Below are 20,760 nucleotides of genomic sequence, written 5' to 3'. Positions count from 1 at the left end.
AATACATGAGTGTAGCTTTAACAATGAATATCCTGTTATTTCCTTTGAATTGTCTTCTTACTTTAAAATTTGGAATAAACTCAAATGGTTAATGAATGTCTTTTTGGTTAAGGATGATCGCTACCTTGTTTAAAAATAAGAATATTTTTAAAAGACTGCTTTGTACTGAAAGTATATGCATGAAGAAATTAGATAAGCCGAAACAATGGATAGTTTGAGTGCTTGTTTTCGAGATATAAGTCATTAAAAATTTGAAATACCCTCCCTCGATTCATATTTTTATCATTGGCACCTTTTTTGTTTCAAAACCTTAGAAAATAATATAGATTTCATAAGATTTTGAAATATGGCTTTTTAAACTTATATGTTATAACATTATGAAATGAAAAGTAGGGGTAAGTGGACCTATTTTGTTAATGGCAAGACATGGATACAATCTGACGAATCCGAAAATCTGGCTTTAATAAAAAAAAAAGAGAGGAGCAGACATCATTCAAGCACAACTCTTGAAATGTTATATAATCAAAGTATCAAAAATAACTATGCCTCCCGATGTGATTGAATAACAAACATGCTCGACGTTTTGCTACATTTTGTAAGTGCTCTTGTATATGACCTTTGGTATCATAGCATGATCCCCGTTCTCAAAATGTCAAAACTGACTAAGTAGAATATGTCATCTGATGTTTAAGATATATGACATTTTCGTTTGATATTATTTTTTTCTTTTATTAAACTCAGCTTTTAGAAAATAAAAGTATATACATTTTCTCAACATTGTAATGTTACGACGGACCTTATGATATTGCGTTAACTTTGCTCTGTTTACAGAACCGATTGACTCGCCATTTTGAGTGGAATCAGTGTTGCTATATTATTCTTTTTTTTATATTTGAAAACTAAACGAACAGATGAGGTAAAAGTAATCAATAAAACAATACACGCATTCACAGACATGCAGTCATCACAAGGACATGATCTATAAATTTTTGATGGGTGTCTAATGCTCGTTTTTTACAATTTCGAGTGCTGTTTGCTGATGATCAAAGTCTTATAGTGGATTGATCTAGAGTGCCCAGAGAGAGCAACAGATCCCGTGAGAAGAAATAAAAGCCACTGTCAAAAACGATCGGAGTCGAACTTACCTTCCATCTTTACCAAATCAGGAAATTGATACAGCAGTTCAATTACTTTGATAATTCACTTCGTCACCAATTTTCATAGACCATAACCCGTGTCATGCCAACAAATGTTTTTTTAAGTTGTTCCTAGACAAGACATACTTTATATAATGTAACACAGCCGACGATGTAACAAATAAATTAGTATAAACTTAATGAAATAAATGTCAACACTTTGATTTAAGTAATTTCAAGTAGAAATTAGGATCCTACAAACGAAAGGCTCATTAATCTGAATAGTTTATAAATGAAAAAGTCAACTGTTGAAAATTAAAAATACCGACATGACGCTTTTGAAAAAAACTGAATGAGATGTATGTAAATGAACTAATTACAGATACAAGGATTGAGTTATTATATATAAAAAAAGTCTTGCAGTTTTTTCTTCTTTCAAACGTATGCACTTATTGTACTGATATTTAGCCATGTTTGTTACACTATCATATCGAACAACAATTATTATAACTTTACCCATATCTAAAGATGCTGCCGAAACCTAGAATACATTTTGTTTTACTTTATATATTCATTTGTGAAATAAATCAAAAACATGGCAAGGGTTCAGCTGAACTTAAAGTATAAACATAATAACTTTTGGTATACAGCAAGGTCACGAACAAAGTAACACCTGTCGTGCTTCGTAATTTACTTATTGAGCTGGTATTTTCACAATTCAATTGATACATTTGATTTACAAATGCAAGTTCATAAAGTTTCGTTTTTTGTTATTTTTGTTCATTATTTGTATAAAACATTTGTTTTTCGATATTTTTTCCATTGAAACCGACGGAAATGAAAAAAAAGCAAATGCTCAGAAAGCTACCTTGAATTAATCATGGTACATGATCATTAGCGTGTTCGAAGTCATGAAGATCGTCGGTAGCAGACATGTAGTATTATTCACCATCGTTCGATTAGAAAGATCCACATTAAACTCTAGATCAAGGAAAGATTATAAAAAATAATATGAAATTGGAAAACTAAGTTAAACCAATGATTAGGACATATTGTTTAAAGTCAAATTACTTGAGATACACGAGGATGATGAATAATCGGAACTTTCAAGTAAAGGTCTTTTATTTTAATACCAAATTATTGCTTTAAACCTATATAAAAAAAATCAATAAACATTCATTAACATTAGATAAGGAACAAAGGAATAATCACTAAAAATATAAAAAGAACATTTTAAGATTGAAACTCTTCATCAAAGACATATTTTGGACAAACAATTAAATCCAAAAAGTTGATAATTCATATCTTGTTTTTAATAGTTTATAGTTACAAATGTACCCAATAATGTATTAAAGATAAAAACGCTACATTCTATAATATCACACTTGAAAAATGTTGATTGACTAATTTCGTAATCAAGGAAGTGCACTGTTTCGTTAATACAAGAAATTAGTGATTCCATATTTTCGATTCGCTATCAAATATTTTAACTACGTGCGATTGATAATCACCACTTTACTTCCTTCCTTCTTGTTTTTTTTTATCATTTTCTGAACCAAATAGTGGAACATGTGCTCATATCATTTTAAGTAGTTGAACTTTGATAGTTTACGATATGTTGATGACTTGTTTTAGTTTTATTATCTGTTAAATGGTACGAAAAAAAATCTTATAACGAATTGCAAATATTCAAGAAAATTGTCACTGTTGCGAATAAATGCCGTTCTTTGTTAAATTGATTGGGATACATTCGATATATAGTGTAGTGTGTAAGGGCCAATAAACAGATAAGCAAATTCATTTTTTTGCGAGTACATACAATTTAAAAGTCTTTCTTCTTGCAGTAGTATTCAAACATTTGACTTTTTTGCACGTTACACAAGTTTTATTTGTTTTTGATTTACCATATGTGTACGCATACTTATGTTTAATTACAAAAAACAGGAAAATTATCCTCGTAATTTTTTTATTTTTGTACGCGGAATTACTTATTACATGTCATTATGAAACAGGGAAACTTTAAATTAAAGACCGTTACTATACTTTCTTGGAATAAATATTAATGTAGACAAATTTTATACTTTTCAGCCGATATCCGAATAATAAAACATAATGTAGACTGGAAAAAAGCGCATGATGAGTGTGTATACCAAGGAGGCACACTTGCTGATACAAAAGACATCGACAGTGCTTGTGCCAGTATGAGTGATGTAAGGATTTGGCTGGGTGAAGAAGAAAGAGTGAAAAAAATTGCCAGATACGGTAATATTCTAACTTAAAAGAACAGTGCATACAAGGAGATGTCTATTCCATTGACCAAAATTTATTTTAATGGGGAAAGTCCTAAAAATACAGCTTTAATACAAACCAATGCAAGAAACATCCGGGACATTTACACCTTACAATATATTTGCACATCCCGTCTATTTGACCTATTGATTTATATGTCTGAGAAAAGGATACAATTTTTATCGATATACCACGAAATATTTCAGGTTTATTTGAACTTTTTAAAAAAGTAAAAGCACAAAAATACAAAAATCTGAGGAAAATTCAGAACGAAAAGTCCCTAATCAAAGGGACAAATCATACGCTCAAACATATCAAATAAATCAAATGTTAAATACACTTTACAATCCATTCGTATTACCGAATGAAGTTGACCTGTAATCTAAGATAAGGGTGGAGAAGTCAATAAAGGAAGAGTCTATTTTCTTATAGAATCTGATATAGTAGAGTAATGAAATAAAATTGCCAAAACCAAGAAAAACTTTGCTTAAAGAATATACAGCCGAGGCTCCGTGTTAAAGGCCGTACATTGACCTATAATGGTTTACTTTTATAAATTGTTATTTGGATGAAGCGTTGTCTCATTGGCACTCACACCTTATCTTCCTATATCTATATACACCATAACTTAATTACAAAAAAAAAATAAAGTCGACATAATGAATCTAATATCTTAGCAATCATACCACATGTAGCACATCTTCATTTTTTATATTAATTAACGAAACTGTCACAATGGCGGGCAAATATGTCTCGCAAGATTTTGTCAGACTTTTACTTCACAAGAACCCTGTACTCCAGATATACATACTATGTAGATTTCCTGTAGTTGCTAGTATGTAGATTTCCTGTAGTTGCTAACAGTAACCAAGACAATGTCATAACCATGATAACCAAAACCATTGACATAATACATTACTTACAAATAATAAAAATACTGCGTTCATTTACAATTCGTATTGAAGTGTTATTCTCCAAATTTCCACTTAAAAAAATTATTTAGAAGTATACAGTATTGACACAATTTGATGTCCATAACGTATTTCAAAATAACGGCCTTTATCAACTAGATAATTATGATTTTGCAGTTCAGTTTGGAAGATCAGACACATTTTGGGGATATAGTGTCTGAGTGTTACATTCATTTTCTAATTATGAAAAGAGGGAGACGTTTTTAGAGCCGTCTTGATATAAGTTTTCGAATCCTTGTTTAAACAGAAAAAAATGTAATATCATACGGATAACGTTTGCTACTCCTTTGCCAATGAATTAACAAAAAGTCTAAATTAAGTGAAGTGAGCATCATTTTTCAACATTAAAATCTAGTAGGGTTATACTTTTTTCCCTACTCTCCCTAAACAAAGAGACCTTGTCCATATAACCGTCTTATCTAATTTCTTGATTTCACCGTTTTATATAATTTCTTGATTTCATCGTTTTATCTAATTTCTTGATTTTACTGTTTTATCTAATTTCTTGATTTCACCGTTTTATCTAATTTTTTTGATTTTACCGTTTTATCTAATTTCTTGATTTTACCGTTTTATCTTATTTCTTGATTGTATCGTTAATAAATTACAATGTTGAAAGCGGTCAAACTAGATCGTTAGATAACAATGATTTCAACATCATTTTGTATCCAAAATTATAATTTGAGTTTTCATTGAAAATATTTTGCTCTTTGGTCCGGTTATTGTCTCTTTGTTGACCTATTCTTCAATACCATTCTCAATTATATGTGTCATTTACCAGTACAAAAATTTCTCGTTTCTGATCTGAAACATGCATACATCAAATGTTTCATGTCACCATTTTTCTTGAAACCGATTTTATTTTTTTCAAAGGTTGCTACCAGAGACAAGGCGACAAACAGGCTTTCCAGTCTTTTCTTGAATGTTACCATTTTTGTAAATCGACAGTGCTAGGCTACAGGGTAATAAAACACCATAATATGAACACAAATAGCATTACACTTGTACTTCTAAACAGTATAATATTTTGACATGCTTCTTTCACTTTGTAAACAACACCGTGATTAACATTTTGATATATATACTAAGCGAAGAATCCGACATGTACATTACTATGACTCTTCAAATAGGCCTAAACGGTAAATCAAGATACATCGACACTTACGTGCGAACGTTATGCCGATTTTGCTTTGTTGAAATTGCAATTGAAAAGAAAACATTATTATTCTTATTGTGAGAAATACCATACGGATTTTATTGAATTAAGATCAGAAAAATGTACAAAATCAAAATAAAGTACATTTCCGCTTAAATTCCATTCGTGCATTTTGCCTATTAACGTGATTTTTTAAAAATGACATCAGACGAGACAAACAAGTGTTTCTGTTTTATAAACCCTTCAAAATCAGATGATATGGCATTTAAGTATAGTTATGAGGTAGGTGTTGTTGTTTTTCCTTCTACTCTTTTGCAATATTTGCACATTTAGCGATTTACCAACACTCGCTCCAAGTTATCCAAAGACCGCTTTTGCCCTAACAGACGCGAAAAAGTTAATAATTGTGTACTTAAGAAATAATGTATAGAAGCAATTGATTTGTTTTAAATTTACACATGGCCTTGGCCGTGATAATGCTCTGGCTATATATCACGAATATCACGCCTCAGATCAAGTGCTTGTTTCTGGATCCTTATTGTGAATATGTGTTTATAATTTATACTTGTATTTATCATAATAAAATATTGTTTACACTAAGTGTAAATCCAAAAATGTATATGTATAATTAAACAACACCTACAAGAACATTTTTATGAGGAAAATTAAAGTTTAAAAAATGAATGATTAGAGTTACTGTGCATGCAAATAACATTGAAATTATAGGAGACTTATTATTTACTAGCTTACCTACAATTGTTTAAACATTAGATCGATAAATATTTTGGTCGTTGTGGATGTATATTCTGAACTGTTTTAAATGTCAATTCCATGATTTGTTCAGAGATATTCAGAAGATATCAACGTTCAATACTTTTGAAATATCAGTTTGTAATGTTAAAACTATATCACATTATTTATAGAATCATCAATGTTCCTGCATACACACAGATTCTAAATTAAAGTCTGCACCTGATTCTATATGCAATGCGTTCGACCCTGATTTTTTATATTTATGGCTCTACAATGAAACTGGTAAGTATAGATTGATGTTAATTATAATAGTTATTGAGAAACAAAACCATTTGGGAACATTGAAACATTTTAAAGCCGATCAAAACAAATTTGAAATGACAAAAGGTCGAGTCGAACCAAGGCAACGAGTATTTGCTTTGTTTAAGAGATAGAAATATTCCTGACTTTAAAGTAGTTGTTAAGATTGTGTTGCAGGAAATTTCTATAAGACTTAATATTTATTTTATGCAATGTTCCAGTATAAAAAAAAATATACGAAACAATTGATTTAAAAAACAACAGCCTTTTTTTGGAATTTTCTTTTTTTAGAGAATTGCAAAAACGACAACCACTTAACTGCAAGTGCCTGACTAGGACAGGCACACAATACTATGACAGGGTTAGATGTGTGTATGTGTGTGAGCTTAATTCTTTCCTAATCTGGGACACAGGTTAAATAGTCAGATTTTGCACAAACAGTTTCACTAGGCAAGAATAGGTGAAATCAGTGTTGTACCACTTATGACTAATATTGACATTCATGCATTCTTAATTTCAAGTAACAAATCTTTTGTAGTTTTAATTCCAAGATGCGCTTCAATTTTGTACTTTGTTTGGCTTTTTCATCGACCATCACAGATGAGCTCTTGTAAAAATGTGATTCGGTGAAAGTTCATTTTACTGTATACAATGTTGTTTTCTCTTGTAGAGATAATAAGTAATTCGACTGCTCTATTCAACTGCAAGTACATTAAGTGTCCAGATAGGAAAGATGTTTTAACTGTTGGTAAAGGTGATTTTATCAACACTGATAAATGCAGCCAACAACTTGATGGGTTTGCTTGTTTTTTCAGTAATGCTGACAATTATACGTCTGGTAAAACTCTTTATAAATGCTTTGCCTAATTCAGTTATTAATAGTACTGCAACTGACATCGAAAAAGACGCTTAGTTAACGAGTTTAATGGTCCGGAATCACACACGGCTGCGAATTGTTTTAAATGATAGAATGATATCTATATTTTTATTTCCGTCGGGTCGTAAAAAGTTTCTATGGTCACATTTTTGTATGTTATCCCTTTAATGGGATACCCCTCAATTTACAGTTTTGGGTAGTTACCTTAAAATCCAAAAATATAATTTTTGGTTAAATTTCCCGCTATTTTCGTAAATATTTTCTATGCACATATAATCAAGGATCATCGGAATGATGAAGACATAAATATAATAACATCTCCAAGTAAAACTTTAAAACTTAAAGTTGGCTGTTTTTAAGATATAATTTTTTTAGCGATTTTCTTTTAAAACGAGAAAACATATGATTCAAAAACAGTATTTGACATTTCAGAGGACAAAACATGATATTGCGATTCTGAATGCAAATTTAGTTGGGCAAATTTCAAACAATTTTGTCAAAAACTAAAAATATAAAAACATCATTTGTACCTTTTTTAATTACGGAAATTTCCTATCCGTCAATCAGCTCTACCATTTATTTTTTTCCCTCACAATCAAATTTGATAGTTTCGATGTGATTAATATGTAGATTTTGTAGGAGAAGTTTATTTATTTTTGAGTGATTTGAATATATATAGTAGGTCTTTCGTGTATTTTCTGTAAATAAGTTATACTTTTGTTAATAAAATGTTGACTTTTTATAAAAGTTAACTAAATCCTTCGGATAAGAGGTTTCTCCGGATAATGACTATAGGTGATATTGTGTGAAAGTACATTGTATGTCAATGTTTAACCTCGGAGCAATGTATATGCATGCAAGTGGTCGGGGAGAAAGTGCTATTGAAGTTTCGCAGAGATTTGGTGTGTCACAAGGTGATGCTAAAACCAACTTCTCTTGATTTACTTGGGTGCATCATCAGTGATCTTATGAGACTTGCACCAGAAGGCAAAATTGGTTCGTCTTAAAATTAAATTGATTGATTGATTGTTGGTTGCTTAACGTTCAGTGGTAAATATTTCATGAATGTTCAGGACAAGAACAAGATAACAATAAAAAATAGGTAGGTTTTGTCATAATAGAGGCCATTCGGGATGATGGTCGGGACAATTTAGACTGTCACTGGAAAATGATGGTATATTAGATTGGGACAGAAATTTTCCATTGCAACAGGCCACCTACGGACCACTCAAAGAGTTGCTGCTAGGGTTTTTAACGCACAGCCAAAAGGACGCCCAACTTCGTTTTACTGCTGGTCGAGAAAAAGACCAAGTGACAATATTTCGTTTCCCCAGTCACCCTATGAGAACTTTAGATTAGAAACAACAGAAATCCATATGTGTGATCAAACTGATCGGCCTGCATCTTCACAACCTGACACTTTTATACGATCTCGCGCTCAGTTTCGTCCTTGTAGTTTTGATATGAAAACAGGGGTTTTGTGTAAAAGAAAAACCTTTTAATAAAACAGAAAACTACACCCAACTGAGTCCTCTAAACGTGTTGACAGTCTTTTAAGTTGTGCTCATTAATGTGATAATCATTTATCCATGAATAACCAAGTACTTATTGAAGTCAACACCTGTGCAATTGTTAAAGTAAATCAGTTACTGAAAAATTAGAATTTGAACTTGCTGTCAGTTCATTTATAACGATTGTTAGTGATGTGATTTGTTCTCCCATAAGAAAAAGCCTTTCTCATGTAGCACATCTTCTAGATATACCGATCAATTTTACCCAAGATTGTCTCTGTTGCTTACCAAACTGCCAAAGTCCAGAACTAACTAGATTTTGTGACAACTTACAATTCAGACACAGTGGGGCCAAGGGATATGTAATATAGAGTTTAGCTCTGAACTCAATATAGGGGATGTCATATCTGCTGCAGGAAAATTGCAGTCTATGTTAAGACTTTTAGAATTACACCAAGGTGTGTCTTAAAATATCAAGGATACAGTAAAAGAAGAACACTTACTTCACCCTGCCACAAGAGCTCTTATGAGCTATTTCCTCGTTTTGGTATTTCTATGGAAACGATCCCGCATAGCTTCTTAATAGATATAGGAAGATGTGGTATGAGTGCCAATATGATACAACACACCATCCAATTAACAACTCATAAAAGTAAATTATTTTAGGTCACGGTCCGGTCTTCAACATGGAGCCTAGGCTCAAAAGTTCATTTGTTAGTAAATTGATGAAAAATAACACAAAGGCGCTTCTGACCCGTATATTGTCTCTAAAGATAACAAAAAATCGTAAATGTATGGCTATTATAAAATTAATTGTTTCTATAGCAACATTCGACACAGTACATTTGGGGTTGGCATTGCAGATATATCATGCATATGCATATGGGAATATGAGTCACGAACATTGATCGAAACTTTGTACTCGCATTGCTTTTGTGTTTCCTATGCAAAAGTAGGACTATATCTGACGAGTTTGACCGAATCATGACGGTATTTATGCTCCAGATAGCATTTGTACTTAAAAACTGTGTTTGCTTTGAACAAACTATGTCCTGCGCCGAGCTTGAAAGAAAAAGGGAAGTGTCTTGTAATGCTAATGCGCGTACTGAATCCACATGTGATGACTAAGAGATTGATTCATGTCCCTATGCAATGAATACTTGAGCTATTTTTTGTCGCTTTTAAAAGTTATATAAGAATTATGTCTGATTTTGAATAAATCATTTGAAAATTGGCATTACATTGTATAATTTTTCATCCTTCCCTTAAAAAATTAATGAGTTAAATTTTTTACCAGGATTATTCCACTAAAAAGTTGTTCATGCACCAAACTGACTTTGTTTTACACTCATTTTTTTTAAACCTCGCATTTGCTTCGGGTGACTATAGTATATTTTGTGGTATAACTGCTTTGTCCAGACTTTGCTAATACACAACAAGTATTTATCTATAACTAGGGTACTAATTTCCACAAAATACACAACCTTTAAGATGCAAAATTAAAAACAGTTTCAGCACTTGAATTTTGTTTTTTTTCAAAGATGGAAAAAATATTTGAAATAATTTGATAAACTGGTGTTTTATAGTTTAGAAAATAATTCTGTAATATACTTTATTGAAACACTATACACAATATGAAAGTTTATGGATGTGAAAAGGTCAAGGCCACTTCTTCTTTTGCTATGTCGTAAATGGAAAAAAATCAGAAGGTTCCAGATCAACGCCATTTTGTAATGGCAGCTCTTCATATAAATAGTCAAATTTGTCGTTTTAACATCGTTTATAGCATATGCTTATTATTGAATTGTTTATGTAGCATTCTATTGAATAAATTTCAGAATATTTCCCCTTTCTGTCCTTGTGGTTGAAATATTGATATTTTAAGGTCTGACCTTTGACCTCAATTTCACAAAATTGTGACCACTCTGGATTTTTACGACCCAACTTTTCATAATGTACACGTTTTCCTCATTCCATCGATATATAATTTAGGTGTGTGTTCTTCCGGACCATTAAAGTTTTAAAAAATGAACTCTGGTTGCAGAACAATAAGCCTATAATTCTTATCATATAAAGAGAGAGATAAAAACTAGTGTGTTTATTATCAACAATAAGTTACATCTGTTGTGACCAATCTATCATACACTACAAGCCTTTCTCATATTGCATTATATTTCATACGTTTTTTGTATAATATTATTTCGATAAGTATAGATATAAAGAGTTTTTTTTCGATATTTATCGTTAATATCTATATATTTTTGTAAGATTTTTCTGATATCATATTGAGAGACATACGTTCTGGTGTAAATCAGTGATTCTTAATGGTTTTTTTTATTCAGCATTTTTATAATCTTTGAAAAAATATGACTATCCATCTGTCAAATTTTGAAAGTTTTATGGTTTATATAATTATTTTTATCGTTGATTTGCGCTGGTCAGCGGCATACACCCTCTTTTTTATTCTAATCTATAAACATTTAACACGTATAAATATCGGTAGTTTCATCTTCTGTGTTTAAATGAACATCTATGAGAAAACCATGCAAATAATTCTCCTTACATGATTGTTTGATTTTTATGAAATTGCTTTTTTTCAACTGTTCAGGTTGACCACATATGAAAGTCCTCCAAGTTAGAAGCCCTTAACCCAATAGTAATTATGGCAACGATAGGAAGTTATTGAGTTTATTTGTACATAAATGTATAGAATATACAGAATTCTCAATCAGCACTAAAGATTAATACTTCTGAGTGTTTAGATAATGTGATAGAACAGATTGCATTAGCATGAACGAAAAATCACATAATTTCATTAAACATAATGCTATACACTGAAATTAAGGGCGTGGCCAAACACGAAACATGTTTAAAATTATGACATTTTAATCAAGTAAAACTCAAACTGACAATGGAGTCCAAAAGGCGTTTTCAATTATCCTAAATTTCAGAAGAGCTTTGCGTTTTCTTTGGTTAAAAATATCTTAAAGGGGTTTTCGGTTGCCAACTAATTTTATAAATGTTATTGCTCATTCAGATAGCCCCTGCCCCGATCCCCTTTGTATGTTAGCATTCTGATGGTTTTAAAATTTTGAGTACTCAATGGTATGTATTTTAATTTATGTTGCATTTAATTGATAACATTCATGAAGATTTGTTATAGTTATTGGTTTGCCTTTTGAATTTTCTTTTGTAACTCTCATAGGATCATGTATATTTGAAGCGTTGATTGCTCTGGAATTTGGATTATTTGTCGTTATATTAAATATTAAAGTGTTGTTCATGAAAACATTTTTTTTATAATTGTAATCATCATATCATTGAAAGACACATTTGTAATTAATATACTTTTAGTTAAGCCAAGTCTAGTAGATTATGCTGTAACAACTATCATAAAACCGTTACAAACAAATTCTACACATATACAACATTTATCTGCAAATACTCTAATACTATTGACTGAAAAGGAACTCTTGATAACGTGCAGTGCACTATTACAGTCTTGCAATAATAGTTAATGAAGTGATTACACCGTTATATGTTTCCTTACTTCACATCTGTTCCATACCATCTGCGTGATCGTATGGCGTAAAAATAATGATATTAACACGCAATTTGCTTAACGATCAACCAACTTGACAAACATATGGCTGTCTCTAGATTAAAAAAAAACATCAAACAAATACAATGTATGTCTTAATTCTTTCAATATGAAAATAAGATTAAATCACAGTTTGTTGATTCGATCAATCAAACACACAGGAAAACGAATACGTTATCGACTATGTCAGTCTCACTTCTTTAAGATTATAGTCCTTGTATACATGTAATTTAATTTTCCTAGTAACACATCATCTCCATTATATAAATGACATTTAACAGCACGCTTCTCCAGTAATACAAATATTTTATTATTTTAGAGAAAACAAGCATGCAAAGTACGTTAGCATCATCTATGAACAGTTTGTATGATTCCAGTTCTGAGTTTTATGGATATGTATCTACAGCTGAGCAGCAACAATCAAGTCTGGTTAACAAGAGCAGTAGCAGTGTATCGAAAAATGGAAGTTCGAGACTGCAAACTACTGTCACATCAGATTTATCGACTAAATCGATGATCACTACTCCAATAGTACTTGCTTCTTATAATGTTCAAATGCCAACAACATTGTATGGTTTAGTTGCGACAATTACGAACACAGAAGAACTGAGTAAAATCAATATGTTAAATACAATAAAAATGGAATCAAGTAGTTCAAGAAGTCACAAAAATAGTGCAGGTATGTATCTTCTATCAAAAAATTACTTAATGTTAATTTACCCAAATCAATTTTAATCAAATGATTTACCTTCTAAAAGACAAAAAAATGAAAAGCACCTTGCGAAATACTTTAATTTTACTTTCCGATAAATTGATGATTTTCTATCATTAAATAACCCATATTTCAGCCAATACCTACATCTCATATATCTCAGTGAACTTGAAATTAAGGATACTCCTGATACTAGAAGGACTGTTTCATACATTGATATGTTCCTCAATATTGACGTAGATGGCCGACTTCACACAAAAATCTATGATAAACGGGACGATTTCAACTTCCTGATTATCAATTTCCCTTTTCTCTTTTTTTTCAATTACCCTTTTCCCCTGCGTATTGTGTTTACATATCACAATTGATATGTTATTCTCGTGCTTGTTCACAATATACGGACTTCATATACAGGAGTAAGCTCCTTACGCAGAAACTGCTCCAACAAAGTTAAGAGGAGGACAGATTAAAATTGACACTCCATACTTTTTATGGACACCATCACGAATTGGTGGATCCTTACGATGTGTCTATGACCAAACTAGCTAAGGACATTTTTACCACATGGGAGATTGTGGTTTGTCATTATGTCGTCTTATCTTTTAATTACGAAACGTGACTTATTCCCGATTGTGAATGTTTTGCTGAGTGTGAAGTCGCATAACTATAAGACGTGGTACGGTACTTGTCTATCCCAAATTCATGTCTATTTAGTTTATATGTTTAATGTTATGTTTGTTATTCTCATCGGATTTTGTCAAATGTGTTGACGTCTTTTTTATTATATTTGTGTGTTATGGTAAAGAAAATAATTCACCGCCTTCATTTATTAGATTTGATTTTGTTCAACGTACTCAGTACGATATTTTACGTTTGAAGTTAGATTCAAAACAAACCGGACATAGCTTTATAATATAGTTAATTGCTACCTTAGTTTGCTACTAATAAGTATTAAAATATGCATTGTTATTGAATGCAATATCAGTGTTTAGTTCAAACATAATCTTAAATCAATCAATTCTATCTTATCCATTCAAATGTGCCGTCATTTTACAACTTTTGATGATCTGTTTTACAAAATCAAATGACGTAATTTTTTGGTATTTTTTTTACTACTCCAAATATGACGTAACTTGGCGTTGAGGTTTAAACTTGTTCGGATGTGTCTACAATTTGTGTTGCAAATGTCTGGTTATATAATGTTTTTCAATTGTTTCCTGTAATTAGTTAATACTTCAGTTTTATCATGCACATCTTTTGTATAGTCATTTTATAAAATTTACTATTTGCAAAAGTATAAATCATTCTAAATAATACGGATGTTCTACTAACTAACTGAAAACCCTGGCCGTTTTTGGTACAACTTCTTTGATCTTTTGGTCCTTGATGCTGTTCAACTTTGTACTTGTTTCAGCTTTCGAAGTTTTGTATTTGGACCTCACTAGTAGGTCTTGTGTGAACAAAATGCACTTCTGGCGTATTAAAATTTTGAACTTGTTGCCAATTGTTGGCTGTTGTTCGTGTGTTTCTTTGTCAGTTGTGTTCTCCAATTTATTTATATTGTAGTCCTGTGGTGTTGAGTTGTCATTTTGATGTTATATTTCACATGGCTATAAATGAGGGAGGTTTGGCATGCCAAAAAAACAGGTTCAACCCACGATTTTTCCTTTAGAAATGTCCTGTACCAAGTCAAGAATATGGCCATTGTTATATAATAGTTTGTTTCTGTGTGTGTTACATTTTAACGTTGCGTCGTTTGTTTTTTCTTATTTGTTAGTGTATATTCACATTGCGATAAGACGTGTCACGGTACATGTCTATTCAAAATTCATGTATTTGGTTTTGATGTTATATTTGTAATAATCGTGGGATTTTGTCTGATGCTTGGCCCGTGTCTGTGTGTGTTACATTGTAGTGTTGTGTCGTTTTCTCCTCTTATATTTAATGCGTTTCCCTCAGTTTTAGTTTGCTACCCCGATTTTGTTTTTTATCCATGGATTTATGAGTTTTGAACAGCGGTATACTACTGTTGCCTTTATTTACGATTCAAAACGTACCTGTAGATACTGACATGCAATTGGTAGAGTGTTTACTACTGATGGGATACGGTGTTTAATTGAGGTTTTAAATTCGAGCACATTTGTGGTCCCTTTGATTTTAGAATATCGACATAATTAACCTTTCGCTCGTTAACCATGTTAACACTTTCGTACATGATGAGCATATACTGGCTAATAACAAATTTTAAAATATTTCACATAAAAATTATACAAATATAAGCCGTAGATTTCCTTCAAAAATGTATACGTGTCTGTACATGCTTTTACATATAAACTTAAAGTTTCAACCTGAGCTATATGATGAAACTGACAGTTACATAATTTTGATAAATATCGCCAATATGTGCAATGTATGCCCAAAAGTATTGAAATGGTAGCATTACAGTTATTCTTTTAAAAAAGGTAAGCAATACATTGTATAGTAGAAAATGCTTGCGAAATACACTTTGGTTCATAGTTTGAAAATATATAGTTTTGGTATAAAAACAAATTGAATAAAATTAACGGTACCAATTTTCTTGCACCAGATGCGCATTTAATTTGAAGCGTGTCTCTTACGATATACAATCACTCAATATGACACCCCATATAATCTATAAAATAGTCTTACCGACAGAAACTATTGTTGTTTGTGATCTTATCATAGGATATGTCACTGTTATACCCTGGAAGCATTGCACTGATATGATACAGTTTATATACATATCTCTCCCTATTATTTATATTTAACTGACAAAAGAACGTGCAATGACAGAAATTATGACTGCATGTAAATTTTAGAGCCGAACGTCGTTACGGGCCGTCGATCCGAAGTGGGTTTCTTTCCCGATTTTACCCCCCCCCCCCCCCCCCAAGACCCCAAAAGATCTTTAAATGAACACATTACAAACTACGCAGGTATAAAACAATATTCGTGGATTTTATGTGAAAGAAGAAGAGATAGTTATATAGATAGTTTTGTCATAAAAGATCGTGCTTTAAAGCTCTGACCTACGCTGTTTGTTATATATAATGTGTAGTGCCTCTTGTTCATGTTTGTGTTCAATGAAAAAAAGTGTGTGTTATTGTTGTTGTTATTATCATATTAACACACCAGGAGTAATTATATAGAACACATTTTACATCTCTCTTCTCTTATTATCAATTTTTTTTTCTTAGGTAGAACAAGCCTTCAAAGTACATCAGTATTATCTTTAACCAGTTTTCTCGAATCCAGTTCCTCATCTACGGATGAGCAACATAAATCTACAGTTAAAACAAACATGTTTAGAGAGAGCAGTAGTAGCGTATCAATACATGAACCTTCAAACGTTGGAAGTTCAATTCTGCCAACCAGTGCTATGTCAGATTTATTTAATGACCATGCAACTAAATCCGTACCTAGTATATCTGTTATCACCAGTACACTATCAACTACAACTAAGAATTTGCAAATGCCAACAACAGTGTATGGCTCATTTACGACAAGAACAAACAAAGAAGAACTGAGCAAAACCAATAATATGCCGAGTACAACAACCATGAAATCAAATAATTCAGGAAGTAAACAAAATAGTACAGGTACTTATTTGTTACTTGATATTGCATGATTTGTTCATGATAATTCCATTTAGGCTAGTTACGTTACATGGTAACAAATCATTGATGTCTTCTAAAACACACATCGAAATTAATACACTTATTCTTATTCAGTTATTCTTCTGAAGTTTCGTTTCATGTTAAATTACAAGGGGAACACAAACTGGAGTTAAATTTTACGTATCAATTGCATACTATACGAAGCTTTTTTGGAGATGGTCGTGAAACTTAATTTCAACTCCTCTGTCTTAAATAAAAAAAAAAATACACAGGAAGGGTTGCATTCGTGGCATCTATTGTACGGCTTTTTTAAAATTTACAAATAGATATAAGTACAATGAAATTCAGAGGTATATTGAACCAGTTTTAAAAGGCAACTCATACTTCATGAAAGTTCCCATGCCTATTATCTTAAGGAAACTTATCATATAGAAATATGAAGGTGTGATATGAGTGCTAATGAGACATCTCTCTATCCATTTCACAAAAGGAAAATGTAAACTAGTATAAGTCAAAATGCCGCGGTGCCTTGTATCAAACTAATTAATAAGCCATAAAGGACCCAACACACATAGTGTTAACAATTATAAAACCAACAGTATAATCCTTAAAAAAAAACGAGAAACGAGAAAACTCCAATGAACTTTGACTGCCACTGATATGTTGTCTCTTCTTTTGTGTCTCTTTGCAACATTCCTAAATTCCAAACATCAATGACAAATTAAAAAAACTAAAACGGGAAAACGGGAAACCGCGTTTTTGCCAGTTTAACATAATCAAAGCTGTTTGATTGTTTCTTTCCTGATTGAATGTGAATCTTGTTTTCTTTCTATTTACGTTTTATAGGATTAATTGTTGGTATATCAGTTTCCATACTAGTAGTACTTTTGATTGGCGTATTCGGTATTTGTCGACTAAGGTAACCACATTCATTTATTTATCACATTATATAAGTATTACACCGTTTGTATGAATTAATAGTATACATGTATATAAAAGCAACAACACTGATAACCTTGTGTTGTTTATTTATAATTTGTGAAGGATTAAACCCTTAATAAAACGAACTGACACCATTGTTAAATTTAACTTGACGTTTAATCGGCATTTTTAAATTGAAATGTTTGACAGGTTTGGAATATAAAATCATATACTATAAACAACTGTCACATAAGTGGGAGACTTAGCTAGTTATAACAGCTACCATTGTCTTCGGAAAATTCCCATATCAAGTCAGTAAAATGGCAGCAATTTCCGCTGATCAACAGCATTAGATTTTGTCTTTTAATTATCTTTCTTATTTTGGATCACCTATCATTTGGCGTCCGTCGTGTGTTGTCGTCCGTCGTCATCATCTACATTACTATATCTTTATTCTCATAAACCAAAATCCATGGAACAGAGATATTATAAACAATAATAATATAACATAAAGTCAGAATTAATACAAATGTATGATCTACAACTGGAATAATATGTCCAGCTACATGTAATATAAAAAACACATTATGCATATATACAATATTATATAAACAAATATCTAATAATGTCATCCGTCTGTTAACTTTTACAAAAAGCATATCCTCTGACACTTAAATTTCTTAATATACACAAGAAGAATTCTGATATCAGAAAATTGATTAAAAACAAAGTACTCATTGTTAGTTGGTATTGCCAACACGGAAAAGATGTATCCTGTCGATGCATCCGCTCTAAATTTGTTTTGAGCTATGCGAATTTTGGAATTTTTTTATGCCCTTTTGATATACTCAAACATTATTTGGAAATGTTTATCCTTGGTTAACAAATGTTGCTTTTCATTTTATTTTTCATAATAGTTTGTGCTTGCACTAAAGAAACCATGTTTTACTAAAGTTGTCATGTTGCTCAGAACAGCTCATCAAACTCAAAAATTTTAAATCTCCATTATAGTTAAGTCAGGAACAGATTTATCCACTGTGCTAAAGTGAATACTGTTTGAATAATATGCTAGAAGAACAAAAGTTACGGTCAAAACTGAAAGACTCTAAGTCAAATTAACCAAATGTACACTAATAAAAATATATTATTTCTATATTTAAAAAATTTCAGATGACAAAAAAATCAAAATGGCCGTTGAAAGCTTTATCATGATATTCTAGCACTTTTAGAATAATACGGACAAACGCAATACATACATGGATAGAAAACCTTTTCAATACAAATTAAGGGAAAAGAGCCATCAAGTAAAAAGGAAGACGGTCGATATTATGTGTATAATTTTATTTTTTATTTTTCATATAATCTTTGTTTCATGTTGACTGATCGAATTTAGTTAAATAACACTTAGTTTTTGGTTGAGGTTCGAATTACAAATCTGTTAAAGTGTTTTTTTCATGTTTCACATACTTGCATGAAAACAATACCTTAGTGAAATTGATTATACGATTGAACAGATAATCAATCAGAATTTTGTCAGCGAAATACATTTTTTGCAGCTAGATTCATGTTGAATATTTTTATCAATGGAATGACGGATGGATTGTTTATAAATAAACTGTTTTTAAATAAATAGTATCTGCATGATCTGATGACTTTTTATCATGTTGTAGAGACCAATGTCCATCAAAACAAAAGACAGATGATTACACTATTCCAAGTACAGATACAAAAGATCCGAACTATGATGACATTAATTTTGATCTCAATAAAAATACACATGTTATTGAAAATGATTCAACACAGCCTATGGTCGCTACAAAGGGCGCTGATAAACAGTTTTTACCGACAGATAATATATCAAATGGTAAAACAAATATTTCTAACAATGCATATGCTGTTGTTGTAAAGATACCGTCTTTTACAAATACTTCTAAAGCCGAAACGAATGAGGATAAGAACGAAACTAAAGAGATAAGTATGGATGAGAATGATTATGATATGCTTAACAAACCAAGACCCGTCAGTGGTAATGCATCTAGCAATGTATATGATACTTCTGGAGAACGTCTCGATGAAAACGATCCAACATATAATACTACAGCACACATGCAAACAAAGGAAAGAGAATTGGAATCCAACTACGATCACGTGTAAATTCATCCCATAACCTTTTAATATGCTTATAGAGAACTTGAACATTAAAATTTATGATATTTGTAAATATCAATAGAACATATAAAATCAAAGGATGCCATAACTTGCTTGTTTGCCTTCGAGCGTCACTAAAGAGACATCTTTCACAACATTTTTGTTACTGTTAATCATGTTAGTGTTTGTGTAAGTGGTTAGGAATCTTTTATATTCAGAAAAGATATCCGACGTGCATTCAATTTCGTTTAGACATGTTGACAATCATTCTTAGTTCATTTAACTTGAAGAATTTATCAACTTATATATATATATATATATATATATATATATAAATATGTACCACACAAATTAACATATTTTGTCAATTCTTTTGTTTGTGGAGGCCTTTGAATTAATTTATTTTTAAATTGACAATAAGTTTTAAATATTCTAAAACGCCGTGAATAATACCTGGCGTACAATTTTTTACACAAGACATGCTGTCACCGTTAGAATAAAATTGAGAAAGGAAATGGCGAATGTGTCAAAGCGACAACCACTGACCATAGAGCAGACAACAGCCGAAGGCAACTAATGGGTCTTCAATGTAGCGAGAATTCCCGCACCCGTAGGTGTCATTCACCTGGCCCTTAAAATATGCATACTAGTACAGTGATAATCGACGTCATACAAAATTCCGAATTATACGAAAGAAACTAAAATTAAAATCCATACAAGACTAACAAACCCAGAGGACTTGGGACA

At 31.4% G+C, this 20,760-nt stretch overlaps 1 protein-coding gene across 1 annotated transcript; it reads left to right on the top strand.

Moving 5' to 3' along the window:
- The first annotated feature begins 382 nt into the window (after nt 1-382).
- On the top strand, nt 383-20,326 carry LOC134689794 (serine-rich adhesin for platelets-like). The gene is made up of 6 exons (XM_063549763.1): nt 383-395; nt 3,225-3,398; nt 12,914-13,273; nt 16,525-16,926; nt 17,791-17,863; nt 19,536-20,326. The coding sequence occupies exons 1-6, from the start codon at nt 383-385 to the stop codon at nt 20,017-20,019; spliced, it is 1,506 nt and encodes a 501-aa protein (XP_063405833.1). The 3' UTR covers nt 20,020-20,326.
- The last annotated feature ends 434 nt before the right edge of the window (nt 20,327-20,760 follow it).

The sequence above is a fragment of the Mytilus trossulus genome, chromosome 11, assembly GCF_036588685.1.
Source record: "Mytilus trossulus isolate FHL-02 chromosome 11, PNRI_Mtr1.1.1.hap1, whole genome shotgun sequence".
Taxonomy (NCBI): domain Eukaryota; kingdom Metazoa; phylum Mollusca; class Bivalvia; order Mytilida; family Mytilidae; genus Mytilus; species Mytilus trossulus.
Note: the sequence above shows the minus strand (reverse complement) of the source record. Positions and strands in the feature narration are given on the sequence as shown.

What these genes read in the sequence shown, in the direction of transcription:
- LOC134689794 (XM_063549763.1), top strand. An exon ending in AAGTCACAAAAATAGTGCAG is followed by an intron (nt 13,274 to 16,524) that starts GTATGTATCTTC and finishes TTTTTTTCTTAG; the next exon opens with GTAGAACAAGCCTTCAAAGT. An exon ending in TTCGGTATTTGTCGACTAAG is followed by an intron (nt 17,864 to 19,535) that starts GTAACCACATTC and finishes ATCATGTTGTAG; the next exon opens with AGACCAATGTCCATCAAAAC.